The sequence below is a fragment of the Solanum pennellii genome, chromosome 4 (genome assembly GCF_001406875.1).
Source record: "Solanum pennellii chromosome 4, SPENNV200".
Lineage (NCBI taxonomy): Eukaryota > Viridiplantae > Streptophyta > Magnoliopsida > Solanales > Solanaceae > Solanum > Solanum pennellii.
Window position 1 is genome coordinate 23,646,433 of NC_028640.1, and position 15,377 is coordinate 23,661,809.

Below are 15,377 nucleotides of genomic sequence, written 5' to 3' on the forward strand. Positions count from 1 at the left end.
GGTATGTTACTTTCCCTAGTATTTAATAGCAAGAATGGGGAGAATACTGAGCTTTGTTGAAATCATCCAGGTATGCGACTTCCCTTGTTTCTAACAGCAGGGATGAGATGAACAGGTTCCTCACGGGAATCAATGGATACCTGGAGGAGGAGTGTCGATCTGCGATGCTCCATGATAATATGGACCTTTCCAGATTAATGGTGCATGTCCAGCAGGTAGAGGACAGCCGCAAGAAGAGAGGTATTCAAGAGGTTACGAGGCCTAGGCCTTAAGATTAGGCAGGTCCCAGCCATGGAGGCCACAGGAACAATTTTGGCGTCAGAGTTCTGGGAATTCTAACTCTCAGAAGAGTACAACACCTAGAGGAGGCAGACCTGAACCCAAGAGGGGCAATGGAGGTGAGATGCAGCGTCCTAAGAAGAACAGTTCTAAGTGTGGCCGAACTCACAGTAGAGAGTGCAGACAGGGAACTAATGCCTGCTTCGGTTGTGGTAAGAGTGGACACATGGTCAGAGACTGTCCACAGAACAGAGGTCAGGCTAGAGGTAATGCTCAGCCTAGGCCTAACACACATAGTGCAGCAGCAGCCGAGCCTCCCAAGAGGAACATATTCTATGCCCTGAAGGGCAGGGAGGAGCAGGAGAAGTCCGCTGATGTGGTCACAGGTATGCTGCAAGTATTCTCAACTTCTGTTTATGCTTTACTCAATCCAGGGTCTAATCTTTCCTTTGTGACTCCTCTGCTTGCCCTTACTTTTGAAATACTACCTGAAGTTCTGCATGATCCTATAGTGGTTAGTACGCCTTTAGGAGAAAGTATAAGAACTGATAGAGTATACAAGGACTTCCCAATAGTTGTATGTGGTAGGACTATGTGTGCGGACTTGGTTGAACTACGCATGCATGATTTTGATGTTATTCTTGGCATGGAATGGCTTCACAGTTGTTATGCTTGCTTAGACTGTCGTAGTGGAGTGGTGAGATTTTGCTTCCCTAATGAAGAAAATTTAGTCTGGGAGGTGTACAAATCGAGTTGTCCTAATCCCTTGATTTAAATCTTAAGGCCAATAAAATGATGTCCAAGGGGTTACTATGTCATCTTGTGAGTGTTAATGATTTAGATCACGACATTCCTTCCATAGAATCAGTGCCCGTAGTGAATGAGTTCCTAGATGTGTTTCCTGAAGATTTTCCCGGAGTCCGCCCCCTTCGAGAGATTGACTTTGGTATTGACTTAGAACCTGATACTAAACCAATCTCGATTCCTCCTTATAGAATGTCTCCAACAGAACTCAAAGAGTTGAAGCTGCAGTTAAAAGATATCACTGATAAAGGTTTCATTCAGCCGATCATACCCCCGTGGGGCGCTCCAGTGTTGTTTGTAAAGAAGAAAGATGGGACCCTTAGAATGTGTATCGATTATCGAATGCTCAACAAAGTCACTGTAAAGAATAAGTGTCCACTTCCCAGAATAGATGATTTGTTCAATCAGCTCCAAGGGTCTAGTTTCTTCTCTAAGATTGATCTTCGTTCAGGGTATCATCAGCTTAGGGTTAGGGATGGAGATGTCCCAAAGACAGCCTTTCGTACCCTTTATGGTCATTATGAGTTCTTGGTTATGTCATTTTGTCTCACGAATGCACCTGCTGCATTTATGGTTCTCATTAACAAAGTTTTCCGTGAATACCTTGACTCTTTCGTCATAGCATTCATTGATGACATTCTCATCTACTCTAAGACCAAGGAAGAGCATGAACAACATTTGATACTAACCTTGCAGGTACTTAGACAACATCAGTTGTATGCCAAATTCAGCAAGTGTGAATTGTGGCTGAGATCAGTGACCTTCCTAGGTCATATTGTGTCCGATCAGGGTGTAGAGGTGGACCCCAGGAAGACTGAGGCTGTTAAGAACTGGCCAAAGCCTCTTGCTCCCACTGATATCCGTAGCTTTTTGGGATTGGCTGGTTACTACCACAGGTTTGTGGAGGGCTTTTCTTCCATTGCTGCCCCACTTACAACTTTGACGAAGAAGAAAGCCAAGTTTGAATGGACGGAAACTTGTGATAAGAGTTTCTAGGAGCTCAAGGACAGACTCACTTCAGCCCCGGTGCTTACTCTTCCTAAGAGTTGTGAGAATTACACTATCTATTGTGATTCATCTAGGGTCTGTTTGGGATGTGTTCTTATGCAGGCTGGTAAGGTGATAGCCTATGCTTCCAGACAGCTCAAGGTTTATGAAAAGAATTATCCCACTCATCACTTGGAGTTGGCAGCTGTGATGTTTGCATTGAAGCTGTGGAGGCATTATCTGTATGGAGTGCATGTGGATGTGTTCACGGATCATAAGAGTCTCCAGTATGTGTTCACATAGAGGGAGTTGAATCTACGTCAGAGCAGATGGTTAGAGCTGTTGAAGGATTATAACATGAATGTGCACTACCGTCCAGGTAAGGCTAATGTTGTGGCTAATGCTTTGAGAAGGATGAGCATGGGGAGTACAACCCACATTGAGGACGAGAAGAAGGAGTTGGAAAAAGAGGTACACAGACTGGCCAGACTGGGTGTGCGGTTGGTTGACTCTACTAGTAGGGGTGTTTCAGTTCACCCTAGTTCTGAATCATCCCTGGTAGTTGAAGTCAAGAAGGGTCAGCATCTTGATCCTGTGTTGATCGAGCTGAAGGACTCAGTATTGTTAAAAATGACTGAGTCTTTCGCTTTGGGAGGTGATGGCATACTTAGATACCAGGACATGCTGTGTGTACCAGATGTGGATGATTTACGGACCAGGATTGTGGCAGAGGCCCATGGTTCCAGATATTTCATACATCCAGGTTCTACCAAAATGTATCATGATCTTAAGAAGAACTATTGGTGGGATGGCATAAAGAAGGACATTGCAGAATATGTGGCTAAGAGTCCTTATTGTCAGCAGGTTAAGACAGAGCATCTTAAGCCTGGTGGTCTGACTCAGATTATTGAGGTTCTGACTTGAAAGTGGGAGGCCATTAATATGGACTTCGTAGTTAGTCTTTAGAGGACAAGGAGGCAACATGACTCCATATGGGTTATTGTGGACAGATTGACTAAGTCTGCTCACTTTATCCCTGTGAAGTCTACCTAAAAAGCCGAGGATTATGCGAGACTTTATATTGATGAGATTGTGAGGTGGAATGGGATTCCTTTGTCTATCATTTCAGATAGAGGAGCTCAGTTTACTTCACATTTCTGGAGATCTTTCCAGAAAATCTTGGGCACGCAGGTGAAGCTTAGTACTGCCTTTCATCCTCAGACTGATGGGTAGGAAGAACGCACAATTCAGCCATTGGAGGACATGTTGAGAGCGTGTGTGATTGACTTCAGAGGTAGCTAGGATGAGCATCTGCCTTTGATAGAGTTCTCATATAATAATAACTATCACTCCAGCATTGGGATGGCACTGTTTGAGGCACTATATGGTAGGAGGTGTAGATCTCCAGTTGGGTGGTTCGAGGTTTGGAGAGTCATCCATTTTGGGTCCAGAGATCATTCATGAGGCCTTAGATAAAGGTAGAGTAATTAGGGACAGGTTGACTACTGCTTATAGCCGAAAGAAATCATATGCAGACAACAGAAAGCGGCCCTTAGAATTTGATGTTGGTGACCAGGTTTACTTGAAGATATAAGCTATGAAAGGGGTGATGAGAGTTGGTAGAAAAGGGAAGCTGAGTCCGAGGTATGTGGGGCCATATGAGATCCTACAGCGTGTGGGTGAGGTGGCCTATGAGTTAGCATTGCCTGCGGATCTAGCTTATGTCCATCTAGTCTTTTATGCCTCTATGTTGAAGAAGTTCCTAAGTGATCCAACGTCGATTCTACCTGTGGAAGGTTTGGGGGTTGATGAAGACTTGTCTTATGAGGAGGTACATGTTGAGATCTTAGACAGACAGGTCAAGCGGCTGAGGAATAAGGAGATTGCCACAGTGAAGGTATTGTGGAGAAATCATCTTGTTGAGGGTGCTACGTGGGAGGCTGAGGCCGACATGTGATCCCGCTACCCTCATCTTTTTCAGCTCTTGAGGTTAGACTTCCTACTCTTAAGGCTATAGATTCTTATCTCTCCGTATTTTGTTGCTATTGCTTGACTGTGCATAATGATTATGTTATGATCTGATTGGCATTACGATGTGTAGTGGTAGTGTCATTCAGGGACGAATGTTCCTTAGGGGGGATAATGTAACAACCCAAAAAAAAATCAAATAGGATAAATACTTAAGGTGATTTAAGTATTATTTAAAATCTGAAATTTTAAGGGAATAATGGTCCTTTCACATATTAGTTGAAATAAATCAAATTTGTATTAATTTAATTAAATCCTATTTTGACTAAGTCTTGAATTAAGACTCCTAAACCTATGCTAACACTCTCCTAATCACGTTTATCACCTCTCCACGTTCAAAAAAGAAAAACTTCCTTGTTCTCTCTGCCAATTAACGTGAAGCAACAGAAACTTTGAAAAAAATTCTTCACGCCTGAAGAACTCAAAAAAAAAATCTAAGAAAGCAAGTTAATAAAAAACGTTAAGGCAAGGGAGATTTCCGTCGAGTTGGTGGTGAAACTTTAGGTGAATTGGGTGTGTTTTTGAAGACAAGTTTGGGCAGCAACTTCAAGCTTGAACAACGTCAAAAGGTATGGGTTTCTTCTCTCTTGGTCCCTTTCCCAAGAGGCCTCTTAGAATTCAAACTATTCACTTTGAAACTAAGGTTGTTCCCCTTTGTATGTCCTTGTCCTTAGCTCCTAAACGAATTCGTGGGATGGGTATGTTGTGCTGGTAGATTTATGCATGAATGATGTGTTTATATTAAATGTGAATATGTTTATGTGAGGGAATTATGAAGATGATAATAAAAGTGTGAATAAAAAAAAGTGTGTGTGTGTGTGCACATGTTGGCAGCATGCTTGGCCATTGTTTTGGAGTCGTTTAAGACATGTATTTCTTGAGTATTTTATGTGTGAAATGTGTATACAATGTGATGCTCATTGCAATGAAATATGGTTGGTTGAACAACAATCTTTTAGCCAAATAAACTTATGAAAGATGTGACTAAAGATGAGTTAATGACTGACAAAAATTTTCCAGATTTGTGCACTCTACAATAAGGCTAAAATCTGGGTTTTTAAAAGGGAAAATAAAGTAAGTGAGGTCAATGGGAATTGAACCCAAGACCTCACATGTTAAGAAGGTTGAGAAAGAAAGAAAAAGAAAAGGTGAAGGGGCTAAGGGGAATTGAACCCCTTAGCTACTGGTTTCGCGAGACAAGGGAAAAGAAATGGGGCTGGGAGGATTCGAACCTAGCTAACTGGAATTCCTCACAAATAAAAAGAAATTGGGCTGGGGGGAATTGAAATCACGAACTGGGGGAAGAAGGAGGAGAAAAATAAATCAAACAAATAAGTGGGAGGCGTGGGATTCAAACCCACGACCTCCAGGCAGCGAGTAAGAGAAAGGGAATGAGGCGCACTGGGTTCGAATCTGTGTGCCCTCTCCCACTTAAAATGAAAATAAATAAATGAGAGGAGTGGGATTTGAAGCCACGTCCTATGAGTAGGCAGCGAAGGAGAAGAGAAAATTGAAAAAAAAAAAAGAAAACAAAAGAAAAAAAGAAAAAGGGGTTAGAGTGAATCGACCCCAATACCCCTTAGACAGTGGCGAAAATGAGAGAATAAGGGAGGAAAAAAAAGAAATTAATTAAAGGAAAAGAATGGGGTCGTGGGGAATCGAACCCACAACCCTTCGGACAATTTAAGAGGAAAACCAAGTAGAGAATTAAAGATATATTATTAATGTTGGGGTTTAATCTAGAGTCTCAATATCATGGAGATTAAAAATAAAATCAATAAAAATGTAAAGTGTTATCCAAGAGATTCGAACTTGAATGTCCTTACCAAATCTTCCGTATTGATACATAAGTCATACGTGAATAAAATATCCAAGAATAATGCCACCTACTTAGATCAAAAATCAAGATCTTGGCATATATACAAGATACATAAGTCTTGTACTATATAATCTTAGCAAAGTAAGAATCACTTAACGAACCATGAATGAAGCCCCATGGCTTGTATGTATAGACACATAAGTCTAACATACGTTCAAAAGTAAGTGAACCTAAGATGTATGTAATGAAATAATGAATCCTAGGAAGGTTAAGTATGAGTGTAAGATACACTAAGTGGCCAAGTGCATTGGCATATGATGAGATGAACTATGAAATGGTGAAATGAACATTCACGTAATAAGAGGTGAGTAACTATGAAAAGTATAGGTGCTAATGATGAAGAATGTGGTGACAACATGACATGAGGCTAATGTAAATGATGAGAGCAGTCTCAAATAAGCCTAAGTTAATGCCACCAATACGTACTCACCAATGAGTGTGTAAAATAATTAAAAGACCAGTCTCTATGAACACTCTAAAGAAAGTATTGAGCTTAACACACTTAATACTAATGATGAGATGAGAAATCATCTAATGAGCTATGATGTCCTCATATTAGAAGCCAGCTTCCATGACGTATGAGATGAATGTAATGGAACTTTATACTGAGCACCGATAGGCTAGCTATGGGCAGTGATGCCTTATTTCTGGAAGGTCCGAGGTTCACGTAACTCTCATGAGATGAGACTGTCCGTCATGCCGGGCATGGGTCTCCTTACATCTCCTAGTCTTCGAACCTATACTGCCAATATAGGGATCTAGCGGGGTTCAATTCCCATGTACGCTAGCATGCTTTGGGTCACTTTGGCCGGTGATTCCACCTCTTTTCGGTGTGGGGGAGACACTGGATTTCATGATGCTCACATGATCTTTGTCGGTTAAAGTTAAAGTTTCCAATAAATGAATGAGGCCAGCCTCAAATGAAGCACATAATGAAATGAATGATACCAAAGGTGTTAAGATAGGATAATCAAGAGGTGATCTAGACTCAAGTAATGACATTAGGTTATTCCTGATCATTGCACAGCAAACCCGATGAAAGTCTTAAATTACACCCTAGGTTCAACTGGTGTTCACACTGGCCTATGAGTGAAATGAAATGAAGTACGTATGAACGAATGAAGCAGACTTTGTGTTTGCTAATGAAGACTCCCTAGTTGAGGTCCCATATGTTGAGCCCTCATTTTGGAAAGTCTTAATGTCAAGTCCATGATTCCAAGGTCTCATGTCATATGAATCAATGATATGAAAGAAGCTATGTGTTATGTGTTATGTGCTATGGTATGTACTATATGAAGATGTTACGTGCTGTGTGCAATATGATATTTATGATGATGCATGTTACTCTCATGGCATGACCTTCCTACTCCACTTTGGAAAGTTCACTAACTTTCGTAATCTCGATTTGGCAAGTCTACTGACTTGACCTCCAAAAATCATGTCGTTAGGAAAGAGCTATTCTGTCTCATGCATGTCCTTGGTGTGTGCTTGCATATACCCATACTTAGTACAAGTGTGTACTAACCCTATACATCTCTACCATTTTAGGTGCAGGCAAAGGTGGGCGATAGAGCTATAGGATCATTGTTTCAGCTATCCGGACGTCACCATTCATCCGGAGTTTGGTAGGTCCTCATGCTTTCGAGGATGCTATTGTTTTACATTCCAACTTAGTTTTAGAGTTGAGCTAGTGGAGCATGTTACACTAGCGTTTCTTTCCTGTTTTGATTTAGATGTATTGGTGCCATTTTGGCAATTATACAATTAACACTTATTGAACTAATTCTCTCAGTTGTTTATCTCTTAATGTTAGATGGTTGATGATGGACGATTATGAAATGTTAAGAATGTTTAGCAAGTATGTAAAAGAACAAAAAGCTTTTAATTTTTCGCTAAAATTAACCTCTGTTAAGTATGAATAACGTAAGTAGGCTGGTCTGCGACCTCTGAGAGGTCAAAGACGCCGGTCTCGTCTGGGGTCTAGATTCCGGTCGTGACAGGAATCTTACAAATCTTCGTCTAGAAAGAATAACATTTGTGCCAACCAACCAGTTTTGGGTTATGGATGTTCCCCTTCTTGTGGATTTTGCCTTGATTTTCTGTTGTGGCACTCAATACTTGAAGATGGTTTTACCACAGTTGGAGTCCTTGGTTGTTCTTTTGGGTCACTATCTTATGCTAAATTGCTTTATGAATTGTGAAAAATTGAGTGCGTTAGCGATTGAATTGGTAAAAGTGGAGGATAATCCAAAACATGATATGATCTCAACCTTGGAAAAAATTTTATTTAGCTTTCCTTCATTGAACAACTTTATTTGGGTTCCTTGGTCCTTGAGGTAAGAAATCTACGTGTTGTTTCACTTGAATTGGAAAAAGTGATTGATTGTATTCATCGGATTCTAATTATAGTACTTGTCTGAAAGCTTTTGAATGCAAATATAGTTCTCGATGAGCTTCCTCCCAAGCTCGACTGCTTGTGGTATCTACACTTAGGAGTTGATTTCAACAAAGTGGATCAGACTTGTTGTGCTCTACAGTTAATCAACAGTTATCCTAATTTGAGTAAACTTCAGATTACGGTAAGAAACAGTACATATATGTTGTTGTGCAATGGTATAATTATTACTTGGTTTCATGTTTGCTCATTGAACTTGAGAAGCTAAAATGTCTTGGTATTTCTTTATACATTAGGTCATGTTTGCTCTTTGAACTTGAGAAGCTAAAATGTCTTGGTATTTCTTTATACATTAGGTCTGGGATGGTGACGACAATTCTGAAACAGTTATGAAATACCTAGAGACACCAACCTGCTTGAATAGACCACTTAACAAGCTCGAGTATGTGACCATCAGTTCTTTTCAATGTTCAAAAACTGAAGTGTTTTTTGTAAAGCTATTATGTGCACACACTCCATCTCTTGTAAGAATGTGCATAGAGCAAGGGATAGCCATTGATTCCAAGGAAGAAAGGAATATCACCATCAAATTGATGCGTTTCCCCAGAGCTTCCACACAAGCAGAACTGTTCTATTTCTCGTTTGAGGCTATGAACGAAGACTGATGCCCTGTTTTCAATGAGTTTTGTTAAACAAGGCACTGAATTGGCCAATTTCGTAAAACGTGTGGTTTCTGTATCAATGTATGTGAAAAGATTAACAGTTTTTGTATGCATATTTATCTACCTGTTTGGTAACTAAGGATGGTTTTTGACATTAAAAATATTTCCTGTTGGTTGTCTGGTTAGAGGTGTTAACACCTGTGTTTTTTTGCGACGATGAGTTAGCAATTGCAAACTGGTTCTAACCAATTGAATGTATTCACATTTTTATGTAGCGGTTTTGTTTCCTATTGCTATGTTAACACAATGTTGAAGATGCTGGCTTTACTTTATTATTACCAGTGGAACTTGAATGATATAGACCTTGAATTGCAGGGTAAAAATCTTGGTTTTGGGGCTATTCTTTGAAACTCATCTGATCACCTTGGATATTGTGTCACCCTTTTTGAGAAGTCATAAAAGGCATAATGAAACTACGACAAGGGTCAAAACTTGAAAAGAGAAACGACCACGAGGGTCATTACAATTCTCTTCGTTTCTCCTCATTGAGTTGGTATGTTTCATGACCGATCTTCTCAAATATGCCATTACTCTAACATTGGCCATATTAGTTGTGTATTCATTGTAGGATAAACCCATTTAAACAGAGAACAATAAATAAGATGCAACTATAGGTGCAGTAGATCACTCTTAAACTTGTAAAAAGTTGATAAAATAGACAACGTGCTAAATATCAAAAGCGCAAAACACTTTATATCAGAGGAGACCACAGTCGTATTGAGTATGAGCACTTGGGTTTCTGAAGAAAATGGCCATCACAGCGACGATGACAATTTTTGTGAGCATTGGTCTATTCTCAAAAAGAAGGGCAGTCAGATAAGATTGTGTTGCTAGTTTTACCACCCTCATTTTCCTCTCTTTTATATACTGATTCACTGCCTCTTCAAGATCAAAACAACTTCCGTTAATCGTCTTTGCCAAGTTTCTTCCAAGCACCACTGCATCTTCTATTCCTGATGAACCTCCCTGTCCAAGGAATGGACCCATTACATGCATTGCATCTCCAGCAACCGTTACAGTTTTTTCCCGGAAATTGCCAAACATCAAGTCCCATGGTGCGCGATATCTCAAGTGAGAAAACCAGAGAGAATCCAGATCACATTTTTTAATCATTTCTTGTACATCAGCTGGATGACCAATTACTGCCTCCATTGCTCTTTGTTTGATAACTTGTGTATCTTGTGGGAACTTGGCATCTGAATGTGCACAAAATCAATCAGAGATTGATGGACACAATTGAAGTCAAAATTGAAAAGTATCAGAATTGAAGTCACATTATAACAAGAGGCATCAAGTTGGATTACCATACCTGTGCCCTGTTGAACAGAAACAAACCAGTGTACCAACTTATCAGTGATTGGTAGTCTCCCAACTGCAGTTTGGCCAACTATGAGACGGACAAATTCGAGAGGAAATGAGTGACCATTGGGATAACTTGTTAAACCTCTAATTGCACAAGTCCGAAATGTTTTTGCAGGCTTTAATCCAAGGAAACTTGCTACTATTGACCTCGATCCATCACACCCGATCAAAACCTGCAACGATCACTCAAAACATAACGAAACCGACTTTTATTTTATTGAGCCACCAATACATCAGAAATTTCCACTGTCAAATATAGAAAAGAGTACCTTAGCGCCAATACGATTTCCATTAGAAAGTAGAATACTCGGTAAGGAAGTGATAGGATCCATTTCTACAGACACAATATCGCATCCAAAACGTATAGTCTTTGGAGGCAAAGCATCAGCAAATGTTTCAACTATATCACTCCTCTTCAGACAACGAACCTCTCCGATATTCCTATATTTAATAACACCATACAGGATTACTGTTTACTTTCTCCTCTTTCGAATGTAGAAAAAAATGAAATATGACATCGATCTCGATTTGAATTTGACTTACTTGTACGGTGTGAATTTTTCATTGCCCTTGTCCATCCATGTAATTCGCATCCTGTTTGATATATTATAAAGTTAACAAGGAGTACTAGAGTTGAAAAACTAGAGAATTGAAAGGTATGCTACATAAAAATATCCTTCAACATGACCTCATTTCACATTTATATCTTTCAATTTTGAATTTTGGGTATGCACAAGTAGAAAATTAAATTTGTATAAAATTGAACAAATAGAGACACGTGTCCTACATGACAATTTGTGTCCTACATTTGTTATGCTACATATGACTCGTGTGTCTATTTAATTTGTTCAAGTTTATACAAGTTTAAGTGTCTAGTTATGCACATTCTAAGTTGAAGGACATAAATGTGAAATGAGATCAAGTTAAATAGTACATTTATGTGTTATGCCGAATTAAAATGATGTAAAAGATTATATTACCCTTGAAGAGGAAGAGCAGTAGTTCTTAGGTATGGAGCCACTCCAAGTTGATCAAGTGCCTTCCATCCATTAGGTAGTACACCTATGGCTGCTCCTGCTGATCTTAAACTTTCTGATTTCTCTAATACCACACTCTTTACCCCTTTCCTGCATTTCGTTTTATATATAAAATTATACAAGTTCTTTCATCTTTTAGACATGTGATTTCATTTCGTAACTTGAAATTAGAGATGAGATGAAATGATCGTTTCGACATGCATGAGATCAATTAAACCATCTGATATCGGGTATAACCACTACTCTCACCATTCAATAAATGTTGATATTACTCTTATTAAATCAAAGTTTGATGAACAAATGTTGTATTTTTAGAATAGTTTTATGATGGTTTGTTTATTTGATAAGATTTTGTAAAGAATCATGACGATTTTGATAGTTTTAACAACTTGTGAGAATTTTGTGTTTATAAACAAAAATTACAATTTAAAAATCCAAACAAAAATGTAACTTTACATCATAATTTCAAGGCGGAATAACCTGCACACCTTTATACTTGATTCAATTTGTAAGTTGAACCCTTCTACTCATAACTTTATCAAACGAAGCCTTAAACTCAATGAAACACAATATTTTAATTTCTTTTCTCATCCTTTCCTATCCTACGTGTGTGGATCAGTATACTTGTTTTACATGTGGAATTTCCCTTATTTTTAGTGACACATGATATATTAAATGTTAAAAAAGAAAAACAAATATACTTTTGCAGAAATATCAAACATTACGCCATATTTGCTCTCAAACTGAAAGTCAAATTTATACCCAATTGATGAAACTTTTTACACTACAAACACAAACCCAACAAATTCTTATCACGATTTTGAGTTAACTTTATAAATTCAAAAAATTCAATTAGTATTATATTTTTCAAGCTTCCTCAAACTGATCAATGAAATTTTTGAATACTTAATTTTGGTTGGGGAATGGTGTTAAAGAATAAAAAGGAAAGCTTTTATTATTATTATTATTATTATTATTATTATTGTAGCTTATTTTCAGTTTTTTTTAAAAAAATAATATTTTAAATCTATTAACTTTAGAACGTGTGTGATGACTCATATTTTCAACTCAGCAATATTAATTGTTTATTTAAAAAGATTTTATAAAGAATCATGACAATTTTGATAGTTTTAACACTTATAAAAATTTTATGTTTATAAACAAAGTTACAATTCAAAAATCCAAACAAAATTTAACTTTACATCATAATTTCAAGGCAAAATAACTCGACCTTTCATTTTTAGTGACAAATAAGATATTAAATATTAAAAAAGGAAAAAGATACTTCTGCAGAAATATTAAACATTGTGCCATATTTGCTCTCAAACTGAGAGTCAAATTCATACCCAATTGATGAAATTTTTATCAATTTGATTTGAATTTTACACTACAAACACAAACTCAACAAAATCTTATCATGTTTTAGAATTAATTTCATAAATTCATAAAATTTATTTAGTATTCTTCAAGCTTCCTCAAACTGATCAATAAAATTTTTGAATACCTAATTTTGGTTGGGTCATGGTGTTAAAAAAGAAAAAGGAGAGTTTTTTTTATATTATTATTATTATTATAGCTCATTTTTAAATAATATTTTTAATATTAAAATAATTTAAATTTATTAGCTTTAGAACTGCGTAATGACACATATTTTCACCTCAGTAATATTAGTGCCGCATAAGTTTAAGCTTAAAATATTGTATATTAGTGAGTTGAAAGAATTTAGTTGGCAAAATCATTAAAGTATAAATATTCAGTTTACAAACCAAATCAAGTATAAATCTCTTAGATTTCAAATTTAAAATTTTAATTTCATAAAACTTAATAAATCTTAAATATTAAAAATAACCAAGTTATTCTAGCACATTAGATTAAGATTTTGATCCGAAAGGGCGTGAATTCAAATCTGACTCTCAATATTTGTATCTCAGTTATAACTTGCGTATAGAAAGTAGAAAAGAGGAAGAAAAAGAGAAGTAGAGAGAAAAGTACCTGTGCAAAGCAAGAGCTGTGGCAAGTCCACAAAGTCCACCACCTACTATCACTATCTCCTGCATTTCATCACAACCACTTGATTCCATCTTCTCTTCTCTTCTCTATTTGATAGGAAGTGATTGCTTCGAGTTGGATCTATCTGATATATATAGTACTTTTTTTTTGTTATTTAAGTAAACAAGTGGAGTAGAAAAGGAAATGACCAAGAAAAGGTTGAATATCTTTGCAAGATAAAGAAGTTTGACCAGATGTAATACCTGTCTCTGTAGGACCCAAATAGCATGACAACTTGTAGGGAGAGGACAGTTTTATTTAATTCTATCATTAGGAATTGTTGTGGTATTTTTGAAGTTATAATATATGAAAATTTCTTTTATTTTTGTTTGAGTTGTTATTTACGTTTTTTTAAGAGAAAAGAATCTGATATACCTCTCAACTTTGTCATTTAGAGTTGATATACCTCTTGTCATGAAAGTGACTTACATACCCCTATTTGTAAGCAAATAGCCCACATATACCCTTTTCCTCTAACGAAAATGAAAAAAAAATAATTTTAATCTAAATTTTTATTATTCTTTTCTAAAAAATATAATACCATATGAGTAAATTTAATCCTCGTCAAACATATTTTTTGATTTTTTTATATTTCAATGACTAATTTATAATTATTATTTTGATAATCAAATTTATTTATGTTTCACTAATATTCTTGTATAATTATTGTAGATGACCAAATTTTTTCTTCGAATACGAAATTAAATTACAATACACACAAAAAAAATAGTTTAAATTTTTTTTCTTTAAGTGAAGGAATGAAAGAAAAAACAAAATAAGAATAAGAAATTCAAATAATTATAATAAAAGAAGTCAAAAAATAATTTATGTATGAAAAAAATTAAAATATACCTTGAACTTTGATAGAAGAATCATATATACCCCTAAATAATTTTTTAAAAAAAATTAGAAGTAATAAATATAAATTTAAAACTAATTTTTTAACTTCCTTTAAATGAAGGGTATATGATGTGAGCCATTTTGTAATGGCATGGGTATATGTGAGCCGTTTGTATAACGGTAAAGGCATATATGAGTCACTTTTATAACGAGGGGTATATCAGCTCCAAATGACAAAGTTAAGGGGTATATCAGACCCTTTTCCCTTTTTTTAATTTTGATAAGCGTCTGATATACCCCTGAACTTTGTCATTTAGAGCTGATATACCACTTGTTATGAAAGTGGCTCATATATACCCCTACTTGTAAACAAATGGCTCACATATACCCTTTTCCTCTAACGGAAATGAAAAAAAAAATAATTTTGATCTAAATTTTTATTATTTTTTTCTAAAATATATAATCCCAATGAGTAAATTTAATCCTCGTCAAACATATTTTTTTTTGACTTTTTTTTGTTTCAATGACTAATTTATAATTATTATTTTGATAATCAAATTTATTTATGTTTCACTAATATTCTTGTAAAACTTATTGTAGATGACCAAATTTTTTCTTCGAATACGAAATTAAATTACAATACGCACAAAAGAAAAATAGTTTAATTTTTTTTCTTTAAACTAAGGAATAAAAGAAAAAAACAAAATAAGAATAAGAAACTCAAATGATTATAATAAAAGAAGTCAAAAAATAATTTATGTATGAAAAAAATTAAAATATACCTTGAACTTTGATAGAAGAATCATATATACCACTAAATAATTTTCTTAAAAAAATTAGAAGTAATAAATATAAATTTAAAACTATTTTTTTAACTTCCGTTAAATGAAGGGTATATGTGAGCTATTTTGTAACGGCAGGGGTATATGTGTGCCGTTTGTACAACGGTAAGGGCATATATGAGCCACTTTTATAACGAGGGGTATATCAGCTCC

General features: G+C 36.2%; 1 protein-coding gene across 1 annotated transcript; it reads right to left on the minus strand.

Moving 5' to 3' along the window:
- Window positions 1–9,632: 9,632 nt before the first annotated feature.
- On the minus strand, window positions 9,633–13,644 carry LOC107015581 (monooxygenase 1-like). The gene is made up of 6 exons (XM_015215894.2): window positions 13,486–13,644; window positions 11,437–11,583; window positions 11,000–11,050; window positions 10,726–10,897; window positions 10,404–10,629; window positions 9,633–10,290 (listed from the first exon to the last, which is right to left on the minus strand). The coding sequence occupies exons 1-6, from the start codon at window positions 13,572–13,574 to the stop codon at window positions 9,791–9,793; spliced, it is 1,185 nt and encodes a 394-aa protein (XP_015071380.1). The 5' UTR covers window positions 13,575–13,644; the 3' UTR covers window positions 9,633–9,790.
- Between the last annotated feature and the right edge of the window lie 1,733 nt (window positions 13,645–15,377).

What these genes read in the sequence shown, in the direction of transcription:
- LOC107015581 (XM_015215894.2), bottom strand. Translation starts at nt 13,574, where the DNA reads ATGGAATCAAGTGGTTGTGATGAAATGCAGGAGATAGTGATAGTAGGT. An exon ending in ACAGCTCTTGCTTTGCACAG is followed by an intron (nt 11,584 to 13,485) that starts GTACTTTTCTCT and finishes AACGAAATGCAG; the next exon opens with GAAAGGGGTAAAGAGTGTGG. An exon ending in TTCTGTTCAACAGGGCACAG is followed by an intron (nt 10,291 to 10,403) that starts GTATGGTAATCC and finishes GTGCACATTCAG; the next exon opens with ATGCCAAGTTCCCACAAGAT.